Source organism: Oncorhynchus keta, chromosome 8 (genome assembly GCF_023373465.1).
Source record: "Oncorhynchus keta strain PuntledgeMale-10-30-2019 chromosome 8, Oket_V2, whole genome shotgun sequence".
Lineage (NCBI taxonomy): Eukaryota > Metazoa > Chordata > Actinopteri > Salmoniformes > Salmonidae > Oncorhynchus > Oncorhynchus keta.
In genome coordinates, this window is record NC_068428.1 from 31,088,355 (window position 1) to 31,106,910 (window position 18,556).

The 18,556-nt window shown below is 42.0% G+C and overlaps 1 protein-coding gene across 1 annotated transcript; it reads right to left on the reverse strand.

Annotated features, from left to right (window-relative positions):
- Positions 1–17,479: 17,479 nt before the first annotated feature.
- LOC118378606 (40S ribosomal protein S29-like) lies at positions 17,480–18,556 on the reverse strand. The gene is made up of 3 exons (XM_035765588.2): positions 18,388–18,556; positions 17,796–17,895; positions 17,480–17,571 (listed from the first exon to the last, which is right to left on the reverse strand). The coding sequence occupies exons 1-3, from the start codon at positions 18,543–18,545 to the stop codon at positions 17,563–17,565; spliced, it is 267 nt and encodes an 88-aa protein (XP_035621481.1). The 5' UTR covers positions 18,546–18,556; the 3' UTR covers positions 17,480–17,562.

An 18,556-nucleotide genomic window follows, 5' to 3' on the forward strand; every position in this document is an offset into this window, starting at 1 on the left:
CCTGCCACCATGCCAATCTGTTCCCTACAGTGTCCACCCCATCCTGTCTACCCACCCAGGCTACTTCCTGCCAATCTCTTGTCCCACCATTCCACATTTTAAGGCTGGCTTGGTGCAATAGGTGAACTGGTGAGACGGAAAGAGGTGGTAGAGAGATGACAGTCATTGGGCTCAAACTTTACTCTTTTTTATCGCTGGTTTGACTATGTCCTGGTTTTTAATGCACGATTACAGATCTGGCCTAAGGCATGAGTATCGCTCCAATGCATTAATATGCATCAAAAAGAAAGGAGGACCAAGGCACTATACATATCATTCATTAAAATGCCTTTATTTGTATGGCATGTTCAATGGAAACAAAGATTATAAACTCCAATAATATGCATGTCTCACAACTTTATGCATGCCATTCCCCAAGGATCTTTGACCAGACACCTACTTACCGTGATACAGCGCTGCCATGTCTCCCATTCACCATGACCAAAACGGATGTCTTCATTCAAATCTATAACAGCTCTTAACTCACCCGGTGCGGTGCTCATCCCATCAGCGATCACTCTTCTCTTTAAAATGGTTATAATTTCCATTGACCTCTCTCTATTGATCTGTCTATCTGTTTGTACATTGCACTAATCAATGGGAACCTGCCTCTTATCTGATCTCTATCTATTACTCCCATCACCACCCCCTCCTCACACAAACACACCACACACACACTCCAGTCCTCCAGTCCTTTAAAGGGATACTTTGGGATTTTGGCAATGGGGCCCTTTATCGACTTCCCCAAGAGTCAGATGAACATGTGGATACCATTTTATGTCTCTATGTCCATTATGAAGGAAGTTAGATGTCGTTTTGCGAGCCAATGCTAACTAGCGTTAGCGCAATGACTGTGGAAGTACTGTAAATAAGGTCCTTATTGACAAATCCAAGGTATTCCTTTAAATATGTGGACGCTGCATCATGGCGCTGTACCCTGATGGCGCCGGAGGGTAGGGCTGCCGTCTTATCGGCTCTCAACCAATCATGCTATTTTGTTTGTTTTTTCAGGTTGTTTGTACATAATGTTGCTGCTACCGTCTCTTATAATCGAAAATAGCTTCTGGATATTAGAACTGGGATTACTCACCTCAAATTAGAAGAGGAGTTCTACTTCAATGACTCGGACGCAGGGATATACTACGGACACCTGACCAGGCCCAGAACCATGTGATTCGCTGGAAAAGGAAATGTATGTTTCACGGAAAGAGATCAGGATGCATTGAAAGGATCAGGCAATGAGTGGCTAATCTGCCCTTGCCTTCCGTTCTGCTAGCTGGAAAATAAATTGGACGAACTGAAAGCATGTATATCCTACCAACGGGACATTAAAACTGTAATATCTTATGTTTCACCGAGTCGTGGATGAAAGACGAGATTAAGAACATACAGCTGGTGGGTTATACACTCTATCGGCAAGATAGAACAGCAGCCTCTGGTAAGACATGTGACGGGGGCCTATGCATATTTGTAAACAATAGCCAGCGCACAATATCTAAGAAAGTTTCAGGGTTTTGCTGACCTGGGGTAGAGTACCTCATGATAAGCTGTAGACCTCACTATCTACCTAGAAAGTTTTCATCTGTATTTTTCATAGCTGCCAACATACCACCACAGACCGAGGCTGGCACTAAAACCGAACTGTATTCCACCATAAGCAAACAGGAAAACGCTCATCCAAAGGTGGCGCTCCTAGTGGCCGGGGAAATTAATGAAGGGAAACTTAAATAAGTTTTACCTAATTTCTATCAGCATGTTAAATCTGCAACCAGAGGGAAAACATTCTAGACAACCTTTACTCCACACACAGAGACGTGTACAAAGCTCTCCCTCTCCCTCCATTTGGCAAATCTGACCATAACTATATCCTCCTGATTCCTGCTTTCAAGCTAATATTAAAGCAGGAAGCACCAGTGACTCGGTCTATAAAAAAGTGTTCAGATGAAACAGATGCTAAACTACAGAACTGTTTTGCTAACACAGATAGGAATATGTTAATGTTCTTCGATGGCATTTGAGAGCACACCACATCAGTCACTGGCTTTAACAATAAGTGCATCGATGACGTCGTCCCTCACAGTACATACCCCAACCAGAAGCCATGGATTACAGGCAACATTCGCACTGAGCTAAAGGGTAGAGCTGCCGCTGTCAAGGAGCGGGACTCTAACCCGGACGCTTATAAGAAATCCCGCTATGCCCTCTGAACAACCATCAAACAGGCAAAGCGTCAATACAGGACTAAGATTGAATCGTACCTCACCGGCTCCAATGCTCGTCGGATGTGGCAGTGCAAACTATTAAAGACTTCAAAGGGAAGCACAGCCGAGAGATGCCCAGTGACATGAGCCTACCAGACAAGCTAAATAACTTCTGTGCTCTCTTCGAGGCAAATAACACTGAAACATGCATGAGAGCACCAGCTGTTGCGGACGACTGTGTGATCACACTCTCCACAGCCAATGTGAGTAAGACCTTTAAACAGGTCAACATTCACAAGGCCGCTGGACCAGACGGATTACCAGGACGTGTACTCCGAGCATTCGCTGACCAACTGGCAAGTGTCTTTACAGACATTTTCAACCTCTCCCTGTCTGTAATACCAACGTGTTTCAAGCAGACCACCATAGTCCCTGTGCCCAAGAACACTAAGGTAACCTGCCTAAATGAGTACCGACCCATAGCACTTACGTCTGTAGCCATGAAATGCTTGAAAGGCTGGTCATGGCTCACATCAACACCATTATCCCAGAAGCCCTGGACCCAATCCAATTTGCATACCGCACCAACAGAAACACAGATGATACAATCTCTATTGCACTCCACACTGGCCTTTCCCACCTGGACAAAAGTAACACCTATGTGAGAATGCTATTCATTGACAACAGTTCAGCGTTCAACACCATAGTGGCCTCAAAGCTCATCAATAAGCTAAGGACCCTGGAACTAAACACCTCCCTCTGCAACTGGATCCTGGACTTCCTGACGGGGCGCCCCCAGGTGGTAAGGTTAGGTAACAACACATCCGCCACGCTGATCCTCAAAACGTGTTCACTTTTGACTGCACGGCCAGGCACGACTCCAACACCATCATTAAGTTTGCTGATGACACAACAGTGGTAGGCCTGATCACCGACAATGATGAGACAGCCTTTAGGGAAGAGGTCAGAGACCTGACCGTGTAGTGCAAAAGTTCTTACTTCTTTAGGGATCATAAAACTGCATTGTTGGTTAAGAGCTTGAAAGTAAGCATTTCACTGTAAGGTCTACCTACACCTGTTGTATTCAGCGCATGTGACAAATAAAATTTGATTTGATAACTGGTATGATAACTCATAACTGATAACTGGTTAACTGGTATTGGATACTCCAGCAGGTCAACACACTGAAATCAATAATGACAGAGAGAGGAGAGGAGAGAGGGTCTTTCTCTCTCTGTACCAGGGAGAGATGCAAAGATCTGATAGGCAGAGGTGGAGGTGGGTGGATGCCAGAGGCACAGCAAATCTACTGGGAGCCTCACATATCACAACACCACCACAAGAACAACTACCTAGCCAGGGTCTCTCTGACTGCTCTGCTGCAATGTGTCTTAATCTCACACCTGTCTGTCGACGCTGCAGGCATGAATCTCTTTGCTTACCCCACAGGGGCGGGTGGCGACTAGCTATGTAAGAGAGCTTCAAATTATTCCTCATAGGTATCAAAATGCATAGGCTATCTAGCTATGGCAAGACATGAAAAAACACATGAAGAAAATGAACAACTTACATAACCATAGCAATTCAATGGCTGTCGTTTTTACAAGAGGCTCGTGTCAGTCCCCATTGAAATAACAACTCTGGAATAGATCTCTTCAGTGAGGCAAAGCTATTTCAGAATGCAGCTTAAGAAGCTCTTGATCCAGGTGTCCTTGAGTTTGGGCTCCTGCTTCATAAAACATCCTCCACCAACAAGCAGCGACAGGTTGCCATGGTGGGGCATCGTGAGTGTGTGCAAGAGGGAAGGCATTTCCATGGTGATCGGCGGCTGGCTGACCTGCATTTCAAATACAAACGGTGAGTGGTGGTGAGTAACCACGCAAGTCACCAAATTATTCAGCCATGGGTCAAGGGTAAAGTGAGTGACTCATAAACTATTCATCTTTAAATCTCGTCTCTGGACTCTAGACAGGCGTTCGGATGTGATATTCACAGTTCTGACCGAGAGAAACAGGAAGGAGAACGCTTCTGAAAGTGACATGTGTTCAAAGTGTCGTCCCACTGTTGTTCAGCATGCATCTATTCTGATATAACCTACATTTCCTGGGAAAGGATCCTGGCCTCTTCTTCCCTGGAATCACGAAGCTGTCACTGCAGTCTTCAATGTGAGTCTTCTAAAAAAGGGTAGAATCTCTGAATCCTTTGCAGTTATAGAGGCAGTGGTAGTCGTAATAGTTGTGGATACATTAATGGTAGTAGAAATAATAGTTGTGGCAGTAGTAGGAGTAATTGTCGCTGAGGTTACTGGTTGAAGCACCACTCAGATTGTAGAGAGAAAGTACAGCTCGTGTCCCTTATGTTTTAATATCCTTCTATTCTCCATGCAGCATCTATGAGTCAGCCCTAAACTAATTTCCCCCTCTTCAAAATTGAAGGTTGAAATTTAGACAAGAGAACAACGCCTCCTTATGCCTTTCCCTCTGGAATAATCTCCGGACTCTCAATGGCAGAGATGTTGTCATGGAAACCAGTCTGGCAGCCACTTTAGAACCGTCAACATGCATGACAGCTAATTTTCTACCCTGAATTTTTTTACTTTTAAATTAATTAAATAGCCATTGATTCTCAAAGAATATGACATAAATGTCTAACAAGCTTAGTTGAACTGTCTTACCCATCAGAACCCCAACTATATGCTTGCTTTAGCCAATTGTTTGTAAACCAAATAATTGTAAACAATGTATAGCTTCAAAACATGATTAAAACTATGATTTTGATCTCTTGTATAGTCGTCAGTCCTTGCATCCATAGCTCCATCTATGAATTTGAGAGTTGTTACATTTCTCCAGCCCCATCACTCAGCTCTTTAGCGAAAAAAATGTTGGGGCGGCCATTTTGGTGTTGTTTGAATCCGGGATTGCCCCTTTAACAGAACTGCTAGCATTGACATGTGAATGGAGAAAATGAAGGCCATAACTGGCCGATGACAGTCACAGACATATCACTATATACCGCAGACAGAGGGAAATATTCAACACTGTAAATGTGTGGGCGGCAGAAACCTTGAATGTCCATCATGTCTAACGCGATGTTTCCAGTAATTCAGCCATAGCAATTATCATGTGAATCAAAGCTGTGCCAGTACGGTCCACAGGTTTAAGGTAAAAACTTACATGTTAACCATGTTCAATCTTTAATGTCACAGAGGTTCAAAAGGTTAAGATCAAAAACAACGTCAGGAGAATTTCACAAGAGGAAAATCGAATTCCCACTATATGGTTATTGGCGGGTATAGTCCTCTATTATGTAAGACAGCTCTGGTAGTAGGCCTAACGATAACTAATACTCAGGTTACAATGCATATATTCAAAAATATTCTAGAGGGATTCACTGACAAGGAGGTATATATGTGGTTACAGGTTAGTCTCATGTGGAACATGACATTTAGCTGAACACGTAGGACATCGACATGCTTCACACACATCATCTGGCCAGAAGCAGAAACAGCTCTAGCTGGATGACGGCTGTGGCCAATCCATTAAGGTATATGGTATGATTATTCATCCATGGCCAGTAACACTGAAATAAATGAGAGAGAGAGAGAGAGAGAGAGCTGGCAGAGTATCACATGCTCCCAGGCAGCCTAGGGACAATGATCAGACTGAGAGGGGACTGTGTGCTGTGACACCATTCCTGTGCATATTGTTAAATGTCACTTCTTGATCTATTCCATTTACGAGTAGCCTGGTAGCGTTGGAACAGTAACAGAAAGGTTGCCGGTTTGAATCCCAGAGCCGTCTTGGTGAAAAGGCTATCATTGTGCCATTGAGCAAGGCACTTAACCCTGATTGATCCTGTTAGTCGCTCTGGATAAGACGTCTACTAAAATGTAATTTTGCTGGGTGTGAGGGTTTAAGAGTGAGGTTATGTAGCACATTCAGAGAACAAGTCTCTCTCCCTTTTCATCTAACCAGTGAAGTCCTGTAGAGAAATGCTCAATAGCAAATACCCCTGACCCCTTTCTACATCAAACTGAAGAATGTATGACCAGGTTTATAAACTTAGCAAAAAAAGAAACATCCTCTCACTGTCAACTGCGTTTATTTTCAGAAAACTTAACATGTGTAAATATTTGTATGAACATAACAACATTCAACAACTGAGACATAAACTGAACAAGTTCCGCAGAAATGGAATAATGTGTCCCTGAACAAATGGGGGGGGGCACCAGCTGCATTACGTACTCCAGTGCATCTCCTCTTCATGGACTGCACCAGATGTGTCAGTTCTTGCTGTGAGATGTAACCCCACTCTTCCACCAAGGCACATGCAAGTTTCCGGACATTTCTGGGGGGAATGGCCCAAAGGTCCCAGACGTGCTCAATGGGGTTCAGATCCAGGCTCTTCACTGGCCATGGCAGAACACCAACATTCCTGTCTTGCAGGAAATCACGCACAGCACGAGCAGTACGGCTGGTGGCATTGTCATGCTGGAGGGTCATGTCAGGATGAGCCTGCAGGAAGGGTACCACATGAGGGAGGAGGATGTCTTCCCTGTAACTCACAGTGTTGAGATTGCCTGTAATTACAACAAGCTCAGTTCGATGATGCTGTGACACACCGTCCCAGACCATGACGGACCCCCCACCAAATCGATCCCGCTCCAGAGTACAGGCCTCGGTGTAACGCTCATTACTTCGACGATAAACGCGAATTCGACCATCACCCATGGCGAGACAAAACCGTGACTCGTCAGTGAAGAGCATTTTTTGCCAGTCCTGTCTGGTCCAGCAACGATTGGCGGTGATGTCTGGTGAGGACCAGCCTTTACAACAGGCTTACAAGCCCTCAGTCCAGCCTCTCTCAGTCTGAGCAGTGATGGAGGGATTGTGCGTTCCTGGTGTTGTTGTCATCTGCACATCTGCAGTCCTCATGCTTCCTTGCAGCATGCCTAAGACAAGTTCACGCAGATGTGCAGGGACCCTGTGCATCTTTCTTTTTGTGTTTTCAGAGTCAGTAGAAAGGCCCCTTTAGTGTCCTAAGTTTTCATAATTGTGATCTTAATTGCCTACTGTCTGTAAGCTGTTAGTGTTTTAAACACCGTTCCACAAGTGCATGTTTATTAATTGTTTATGGTTCATTGAACAAGCATGGGAAACAGTGTTTAAACCCTTTACAATTAAGATATGTGAAGTTATTTGTATTTTTACGAATTATCGTTGTAAGACAGTGTCCTAGAAAAGGGACGTTTCTTTTTTTTGCTGAGTTTAGTTTCAGTGTGGATAGATGGCGAACAGAATATTACTCTCCATATGTCTCTCCTCACTCTCTCTGTGTCTATTATTGTGTCTAGTCTAATTCATTAGTCCTCTCTGTCTCTTCTTGTGCCTTGTCTAATTCATTATTAACCACAGCTTATGCTGCTTTGACTATACATTCTCTCACACACACCTGCTCTTTCCATTACAAAGACTGACCAGGTGAATCCAGGTTAAAGCTATGATCCCTTGTTGATGTCACTTATTAAATCCACTTCAATCAGTGTAGAAGAACGGGAGTTTTTCACACTCAACAGTTTCCTGTGTGTATCAAGAATGGTCCACCACCCAAAGGACATCCAGTCAACTTGACCCAACTGTGGGAAGCATTGGAGTCAACATGGGCCAGCATCCCTGTGGAACGCTTTCGACATCTTGTAGAATCCATTCCCCGACAAATTGAGGCTGTTCTGAGGGAAAAGGGGGGGCAACTCAGTATAAGAAAGGTGTTCATAAGGTCTGGTATACTCAGTGTATATGCATGCATACACACACAGGCGTGCACACGTACTTCACAGCGGAATCAGATAAGACACGCACCTCACACAGATCAGTGATAGATACATGACATCATGTCCACCATTTGACTCATCCCCTCCTCGTTGTTTGGTTTTAGCTGCACCCTTCCCCCCCAATTTGCCCCCTTCCCTGCAGTCTCACGCATCTGTTCCCTCTCTGTGCGGCAGTTCAAATGGCGTGCAGCATTCAATTAGCTATGCCGAAGATGACAGCCTTATAAAGGCTGACTCTTATCAGTCGGCATTTGCATGTATTTCTTAACAATGGGAAGAGAGCCTCTCCCCAGGGAGCTGGGCAGGCCCCCCATCGAGTCACTCTTTGAATGTTCCAAGCCTATTGTCTTGAATTGTTGGCTTTCAGCTGTGGTGCACCACTGCCCCCTCGTTGTATTGCATGCAGCATTTGAATGAGAAATCAAATCAAATGTTGTTTGTCACATGCGTTGAATAAAAAACCTTACAATGAAATCCCTTACACCTTACAGTGAAATCCCTTACACCTTACAGTGAAATCCCTTACACCTTACAGTGAAATCCCTTACACCTTACAGTGAAATCCCTTACACCTTACAGTGAAATCCCTTACACCTTACAGTGAAATCCCTTACACCTTACAGTGAAATCCCTTACACCTTACAGTGAAATCCCTTACACCTTACAGTGAAATCCCTTACACCTTACAATGAAATCCCTTACACCTTACAATGAAATCCCTTACACCTTACAGTGAAATCCCTTACACCTTACAGTGAAATCCCTTACACCTTACAGTGAAATCCCTTACACCTTACAGTGAAATCCCTTACACCTTACAGTGAAATCCCTTACACCTTACAGTGAAATCCCTTACACCTTACAGTGAAATCCCTTACACCTTACAGTGAAATCCCTTACACCTTACAGTGAAATCCCTTACACCTTACAGTGAAATCCCTTACACCTTACAGTGAAATCCCTTACACCTTACAGTGAAATCCCTTACACCTTACAATGAAATCCCTTACACCTTACAATGAAATCCCTTACACCTTACAGTGAAATCCCTTACACCTTACAGTGAAATCCCTTACACCTTACAGTGAAATCCCTTACACCTTACAGTGAAATCCCTTACACCTTACAGTGAAATCCCTTACACCTTACAGTGAAATCCCTTACACCTTACAGTGAAATCCCTTACACCTTACAGTGAAATCCCTTACACCTTACAGTGAAATCCCTTACACCTTACAGTGAAATCCCTTACACCTTACAGTGAAATCCCTTACACCTTACAGTGAAATCCCTGACACCAAACCAATAATGCAGTTAAAAAATAACAACAAATAAAAAATACCTAAAAAAATATAAGAATAAGAAATAAAAGTAAAAAATAATCAAAGAGCAGTAAAATAACAAAAGCGAGGCTATATAAACAGGGGGTACCGGTACAGAGTCAATGTGCAGGGGCACCGGTTAGTCAAGGTAATTGAGGTAATATGTACATGTATGTAGAGTTATTAAAGTGATTATGCATAAATAATAACAGAGTAGCAGCAGTATAAAAGACAGGGGGGGCAAAGCAAATAGTCTGGGTAGTCTGGGTAGTCTGGGTAGTCTGGGTTATTGACTTGTTAATTGTTTACTCCATGTGTAACTCTGTGTTGTCTGTTCACACTGCTATGCTTTATCTTGGCCAGGTCGCAGTTGCAAATGAGAACTTGTTCTCAACTAGCCTACCTGGTTAAATAAAGGTGAAATAAAAAATAAAAAAAATACAAAATTTGATTAGATGTTCAAGAGTCTCATGGCTTGGGGGTAGTAGCTGTATTTAGAAGCCTCTTGAACTGAGACTTGGCGTTCCGGTACCGCTTGCCATGCGGTAGCAGAGAGAACAGTCTATGACTAGGGTGGCTGGAGTCTTTAACAATCTTTAGGGACTTCCTCTGACACTGCCTGGTATAGAGGTCCTGGATGGCAGGAAGCTTGGCCCCAGTGATATACTGGGCCGTATGCACCACCCCCTGTAGTGTCTTACGGTCGGAGGCCGAGCAGTTGCCACACCAGGCCGTTGATGCAACCAGTCAGGATGCTCTCGATGGTGCAGCTGTCGAACCTTTTGAGGATCTGAGGACCATTGCCAAATCTTTTCAGTCTCCTAAGGGGAATATATTTTGTTGTGCCCTTTTCATAACTGTCTTGGTGTGCTTGGACCATGTTAGTTTGTTGGTGATGTGGACACCAATGAACTTGAAGCTCTCAACCTGCTCCACTACAGCCCCATCGATGAGAACGGGGGCGTGCTTGGTCCTACTTTTCCTGTTGTCCACAATCATCTCCTTTGTCTTGATCATGTTAAGGGACAGGTTGTTGTCCTGGCACCACACGGCCAGGTCTCTGACCTCTTCTATACCAGCTGTCTCGTCGTTGTCGGTGATCAGGCTATGACACTGTTGTGTCATCTAAAACTTAATGATGGTGTTGGAGTCATGCCTGGCCGTGCAGTCATGAGTGAACACAGAGTACAGGAGGGGACTGAACACGCACCCCTGAGGGGCCCCCGTGTTGAAGATCAGCGTGGCGGATCTGATATCTGATCTTGATATGTTACGAATTGCAATTCATACAATATGTTACGAATTACAATTCGTACAATATGTTACAAATTTACAACAAGTACAATATGTTACAAATTCCAATTTGTTGTGGCTGATGTTAGCTAGGTGGCTAAGTGGCTAAGATTAGCTTGCTCTAGGGGTTAAGGATTAAGGTTAGGGTTAAGGTAAGGAGTTGGGTTAAAGGGTTAAGGTTAGTGTTAGGGGAAGGGTTAGCAAAAAGGATTAAGATTAGGGTTAGGGGAAGGGTTAGCTAACATGCCATGTCGTTGCAAAGTAGCTAAAAAGTAGTTAGTAGAAGCAAAGTTGCTAAAAAGCTAAAATTGTACATGATGTTATATGCCCAACCAACCACCCTCCTTTTTGGTGTTGCCTTAGGTAACCTTCTATCTTATGTGCCCATACCAAACGTAACATCTCATGCTAATTTGAGTGTTCTTGATTTACAGTGCATTCGGAAAGTATTCAGACCCCTTCCCATTTTCCACATTTTGTTACCTTACAGCCTAATTCTAAAATGGATTGAGTTACAATTTCTTCCTCATGAATCTACACACAATACCCCACAATGATAACGCGAAACAGGTTGTTTGATGTTTTTGTAAATGTATTAAAAATAATAAAAACACAAATACCTTATACGTATTCAGAACTTTTGCTATGAGACTCATAATTGCGCTCAAGTGCATCTGGTTTCTATTGATCATCCTTGAGATGTTTTAACAACTTGATTGGAGTCCACCTGTGGTAAATTCAATTGACTGGAAATGATTTGGAAAGGCACATACCTGTCTATATAAGGTCCCACAGTTGACAGTGCATGTCCGAGCAAAAATGAAGCCATGCGGTCAAAGGAATTGTCCATAGAGCTTTGAGACAGGATTATGTCGAGGCACAGATCTGGGGAAGGGTACTAAAACATTTCTGCAGCATTGAAGGTCCCCAAGAACACAGTGGCCTCCATCATTCTTAAATGGAAGAAGTTTGGAACCACCAAGACTCTTCCTAGAGCGGGCCACCCAGCCAAACTCAGCAATCAGAGGAGAAGGTCCTTGGTCAGGGAGGTGACCAAGTACCTGATGGTCACTCTGACAGAGCTCCAGAATTCCTCTGTGGAGATGGAATAACCTTCCAGAAGGACAACCATCTCTGCAGAACTCCACCAATCAGGCCTTTATGGTAGAATGGCCAGATGGAAGCCACTTCTCAGTAAAAGGCACATGACAGCCTGCTTGGAGTTTGCCAAAAGACACCTAAAGGACTCTCAGACCATGAGAAACAAGTTTCTCTGGTCTGATGAAACCAGGTTGAACTCTTTGGCCTGAATGATAAGTGTCATGTCTGGAGGAAACCTGGCACCATCCCTACAGTGAAGCACGGTGGTGGCAGCATCATGCTGTGGGGAAGTTTTTCAGAGGCAGGGCCTGGGAGAATTGAGGGAAAGATGAACAGAGCAAAGTACAGAGTAACCTGCTCTAGAGCACTCATAACCTCCGACTGGGGCGAAGATTCACCTTCCAACAGGACAATGACCCCAAGCACACAGCCAAGACAAAGCAGGAGTGGCTTCAGGACAAGTCTCTGAATGTCCTTGTGTGGCCCAGCCAGAGCCCGGACTTGACCGAACATCTCTGGAGAGACCTGAAAATAGCTGTGCAGCGACGCTCCCCAACCAACCGGACAGAGATTGAGACGATCTGCAGAGAAGAATGGGAGAAACTCCCAAAATACCGCTGTGGCAAGCTTGTAGTGTCATACTCAAGAAGACCCGAGGATGCAATCTGCCAACTGTGCTTCAACAAAGTACTGAGTAAAGGGGCTGAATACTTAATGAAATGTGATATTTCCCTTTTATTTATAAATATAAATATATATATACATTTGACAAAATATAAAACAAACTATTTTTGCTTCATCATTATGGGGCATTGTGTGTAGATTGGTGAGGGGTCTGAATACTTTCCAAATGCAATGTACATTAACTATGTTACGTCTAGTCTATGAGACCAGGCTGAAAATAATCATGGTTGCAGCAGGAAAGGGAAAACAGACTATATATATGAACGGACAAAGCCATCGAGCACATGCCACCATTCATTCCTATGTGAAGAGTCACTATCGCATTGAAGCCAAACGAAGTCGGTTAAGATGGCGTCTCATGGAGACATAACATGCACAGTTTAAGCTACTCCAGGAAGTGAGTTTTGCCCCTTCGCATTGAGTAACTCAGCATGAGCTTGAGTTACTCAATTTGTTGAATTAGAAGCAATTATTGGTACCATTTATTCCAATTTTTTACCCAGAGATTAATCACAAAGATTGCCATTTTGCCATTAATTATAATGGAGGATCCTATTTTCTGTTAACAATACCTGCAATACCGTGGTCGGCCTTGAAGTCCTGTGGCTTCAATGAGAAGGGCAGTCGTTCTCCCCTGAGACGGAGGGAGTAGCACACACTGTCCTGAAATTAGCATATTTCAAGAAGGATAGAGTCACAGTGGTAGAGTAACACTATGGATGATTTACTGAGTTAGATCATAAATTGGGATGATCAACAAGAACAGCAATAGATTCACTGAATAGACAGACTCTGCCAGTAAGAGGTATCTTGAGATGGAATATGTCTACACACAGTAAACACGCTGCATTGCCCGTTGATTGAGTCTGTGGTGGAATGAGAAATTAGCCTTAGTGTGAGACATTTCCCTTGGGATCTCTCATTGGGGAATAAAATGGCTTGACGGAGCCCCTCGAGCAACTGGAATACTGTCCTCTCGAGTCGAGACTAGAGGCACTCCAAATAGAACTAAATGGAAGACTTCATTCGACAGGCAGACACGGTAAAGCACAGATTAATATGTAATAAGAAATGTCATACGCAAGTGAAGTGGCCACTACTAATGTAATGTAACTTGAGTATTGATTGTATTCTGATTTTTTTTACCTGTAGATCTGCACTTTTTACCAACATGAAATAATCACTGTCTTTTGACTAGTTGATGGTTTTTAATTTATACTCTTTTTCTATTAGCCCTGGCATTTATTCAGATGGAAACCTAATATTGGGGAGACTGTGACAGACTGACAGTCAGGGAGCTAAGGAAAAGCATAAATAAGAACTGCGATCAGTGATTAGTTCTCACAGACCTTTAGAACAAAAAAATAAATAATTACTGAATAGGTTTATTATGTGTGTGTACATATATATACAGTACCTGTCAAAAGTTTGGACACACCTAGTCATACAAGGGTTTTTCTTTATTTTTTACAAAGAATCTCAAATATAAAATATATTTTGATTTGTTTAACACTTTTTTGGTTACTACATGATTCCATATGTGCTATTTAATAGTTTTGATGCCATCACTATTATTCTACAATGTAGAAAATAGTTTAAAAAATAAAGAAAAACTCTGTAATGAGTAGCTGTGTCCAAACCTTTGACTTGTACTGCAGATATAGATATGTGTGTGTTCCGTTCACATAACATCATTGAAAAGTATGCATTAAGGTGTCTGGAATAGAATACTTGTCAAAAACGAATGTACACTTTAAATAAATCTGTTTTTAAGCTTCCAAAATAGAGTACAAAAATTGCATCGCAATGGCTTCAATCCATCAATTAGCATGCATAATTCTGCAAAAAAATGTCCTCCGCATACAACGTAAAACACCAAATAATGCATGTAGCTAGGACAATACCCGCTAATTATCAAAATCCAGAAAGGAGACGTTAAATTTTACAACCACCTGAAAGGAGGCGATTCCCAAACCTTCCATAACATTCCATCACCTACAGAGCTTAACCGAGAGAAGAGTAAGCTGGTCTTGGCGCTCTGTTCAGAAACACAAACAACCCAACAGAGCCCTAGGACGGCAACCAAATTATGACAAAACAAAAATATAATTACTTGAAACACTGGAAAGAACTAACCAAAAACAGAGAGTACCGTGTACTCTAACAGAGAGTACCGTGTGCTCTAACAGAGAGTAGAGTACCGTGTACTCTAACAGAGAGTAGTACCGTGTACTCTAACAGAGAGTAGTACCGTGTACTCTAACAGAGAGTACATGGTAGCGGAATACCTGACCACTGCGACTGACCCAAAATTAAAGAAACTTTTGACTATGTAGAGATGCCATAGGCAGACCTGGCTCTCAAGAGAAGACAGGCTATGTGCACACACTGCCCACAAAATGAGGTGGAAACAAGTGCACTTCATAACCTTAAGGCAAATTTATGACCATATTAGACATATTTCCCTCAGATTACAAAGACCCCAAACTAATTTGAAAACAAATCGAATTTTGATAAACTCCCAAATCTATTAGGTGAAATACCAGTGTGCCATAACAGCAGAGTTGTGACCTGTTGCCACAAGAAAGAGCAACCAGTGAAGAACAAACACCATTGTAAATACAACCCATATTTCAGCCTGGTCTCATAGACTAGACATAAGGTAGCAAATGTAAACCAAAATAATCAAATGAGTATACGTTATGTTTGGTATGGTTACATTAAACAGATGGTTACATTAAACAGATGGTTACTTCAGGCAAAAACTAAAGTAGGGTTGTTGGTAGGGGTGGACGTATAACACAAACATCTAGCAAACCAAAGGTTGAGAGTTCAAATCTCATTAAGGACAACTTTTCAACTACTTACCATATTAGCTAACTCTAACTCTTTTAGCTAACCCATCTCCTAAACTTAACCACTAGCCTAACTAAGGTTAGCCAGCTAGCTAACTTTAGAAACCTAGCTAGAATTAGTAAAATATCATATTCCAAATTGTATGTTTTGCAAATTCATAACATAGTATGAATTGTAATTTGGAACAGATCATAATAAATGGGTGACATCCACAGACATCCACAATTTAATACATACCATATGCAAGGTAACATATCATACTAAATGGAGTGCCTCAGATTTACATACAAAATAATAAGAAATGCTCTGAGACCAGGTTGCATATTGATCTTTATTTTCCCTTTTGTACTTCAACTATTTGCACAATTACAACACTGTACATAGCCATGTCATTTGAAATGTCACTATTACTTTGAAACTTTTGAGTGTTATGTTTACTGTTAATTTTATGTTTATTTCACTCTTGTTAATAATCTATTTCCCTTGCTTTGGAAATGCAATCATGTTTCCCATGCCAATAAGGTCCTTTGAACTGAGAGGGGGCCCCTGAGCACCTCAACAATAAATTGTTAGGATACATTTAAAAATACAGTGTCTGTGCCATCTAGTGGCAAAAGAAAAATAACCAACACAGACTGATTTGTAGACGTCGACTAGTACGCTGAACAAAACTATAAACACATTATGTAAAGTGTTGGTCCCATGTTTCATGAGGCGAAACACATTTTCCATAGGCAAAAAAGCTTATTTCTATTGAAATGCACAAATTTGATTACATCCGTTAATGAGAATTCCTCCTTTGCCAAGATAATCCATCCACCTGAAACATATTGCATATCACAAAGCTGATTAAAAAGCATGATCATTACACAGGTGCACCTTGCACTGGGGACAATAAAAGGCCACTTAAAATGTGTAGTCACAACACAAAGCCATAAGTTGAGGAAGCGTGCAATGGACGTGCTGACTGCAGGAATGTTCACCAAAGATGTTGCCAGAGAATTTAATGTTCCTGCTCTACCATAAACTGCCCCCAATGAGTACTTACATTTATAATTACGCCATTTTGTGAGGGAAAACTCAGTCTGATTGGGTGGGTCTATAGCCTAGTTGTGTGAGATTCATAAATTCAGGGTTAATTTATTTCAATGGACTGATTTCCTTATATGAACTCAGTGAAATGTTAGAAATTGTAGCATTCATATTCTTGTTCAGTATAGGCCTCTCTCAGACAGCTCAAATATAATTACTTTAGAAGTGACTGTACATTAAGAGGCAGCATTATAAACATGTCAAATGCACAAAGGTTTTCAGATTAGTTAATCATAAACTAGAGACATCTGTGCCCACCTGGTTGGAAATAACCTTCCCACGTCCCAATTCTTTCCTCAGTGTGCACTTGCTCATTCCCTTTTATAGTAAACTTCAGTGCGAGTGAGCATCATGCATGTAATTTGCTACTAATCTGGATCAATTGCACATTGAAAGGTGCTCTTCCTAAACCAGGATTGGCTGAAGCATGTAAAACATTGGTAAAGTATGCCTCGTTTACACAGGAAGAAAAATTATCCTTTAATTGGTATTTTGATCAGAAAAAGACATGCAATTGCTGAATACCAATTAGTTGGGATGGGGTCAGAATTGGGCTGCCTGTGTTAACAGCCATGTACATTTACATAAGAAATCAAATGTTATTTATACCTCAAGTAATGGTACAGTGATTACTTGCAGCATCCCTCAATGTTATCCAGAAAGAGGTTCAAAGCTCTACCACAATACCAACAAGGAATTACTAAAATTTCCAACAAAACATTGTTTGAATCAGTTTATACCTTGGAATAAACTTAACACAGGTGGCCATATAAAAAAAAGACACTAGATTTCACTCTTGTCATGTACATAGGCCACACTTATAAGTAAACCCATGTGACATTTTAATTCAACCAGTTTATCCTGAGTCACCAGCTAACTCACTAGAGGGCTGAGTGTCGGCGGGTTTAGTTTTTCCCTTTCCAATAAGACCTAGACAACCAGGTGAGGTCCTTACTAATTTGTGACCGTAATTCAATCAAATACAAGAGTGAAAACCTGCAGACAACTCAGTGGAGAAGAGTTAGACAATGTAGACCAACAAAAAAAACAAGACAACTATGTTGGACTAAAACATTTATTTGGAATAATGCAACATCCCATGTTGGTTTCGCATCCAGTGGGGAACCTTCAGCATCCAATGCAGTTAGTCCAGCTGTGTACATAAAGCAGCAGGGTTAATATAATATATTACAGAATAAGAAGGAATCCATTTCTGTCAAGAATTGTAGCCTAAACCCTGTACAGTACATCGTCCAGAGGAAGAATGCATTATATTATTTTCACCCCTTATATTAGCGTATACCATCGGTAATGTTAACTAATAGCCAACGGTGACTAAGTTACATTTGCAAGAGTAGAGCGAAAACAAATACTTGCCTTGACAAAGCCGATGTCATTCGCGTACTGCCTGAAGCACTGGCGGCACATGTTGAGCCCGTATTTACGGATCAGACCGTGTCTGTTCGAGCATACCCGGCTGAAAAACAAATGCACGTATTAGAGAAACACGGCGAAGATTTAATAAAACATGTCCAGCAAGTTCAAGTGCATTCAAATGTACCCAGATAGCTGGTTAGCCGACATCAATTTTCCACATAACCAATGTTAGCTTCAAGCCTATTTAACGAGCTCCTGTACTGTAGCTACTAGGTAGTAGCTAATTATTTAGGCCGCGAAGTTGTAGCAATGGATAAAGCGGCAACATTCACATTGAGTGGTATATTGATGGATGGAAATACATGTATTAGAAACATATTCCTAGAAAATGCAAACTGCTGAGTTTAACATGCGAGAACAATGTGAGGGTCGGGGGTTAATCGACATCAGCCGCCATATTAGGTCGAGCGAAGACTCCATGTGGTTCGAAATGTACACTCAAAATTTGGGTCCGTGAAAAACATCCGAACTCTGAAATGTACTCGAAACTGAATAATAACAAATACTAAACAATATATTAAACAAGACTGACCAGGATCGGGATCCCTGACCGAATTTTCTTGGGTGACTCCAGTAGAGGCTCTGATGTCCCATCTTGTCTCGTTCGAGTAGAATGTCGAAAAGGAAGGAAGAGGGATGCGCATGCGTAAATACAACTATTCTTCTGGGCTTCTTCCGCCCGCAAAGCATAGTGGGAAACG

Excerpts from the sequence above, each read along its gene's own strand:
- LOC118378606 (XM_035765588.2), bottom strand. The coding sequence starts at position 18,545 with ATGCTTTGCGGGCGGAAGAAGCCCAGAAGAATAGTTGTATTTACGCAT. Across the intron at positions 17,896-18,387 it reads GGTCAGGGATCCCGATCCTG|CCGGGTATGCTCGAACAGAC; the intron begins GTCAGTCTTGTT and ends TTTGTTTTTCAG.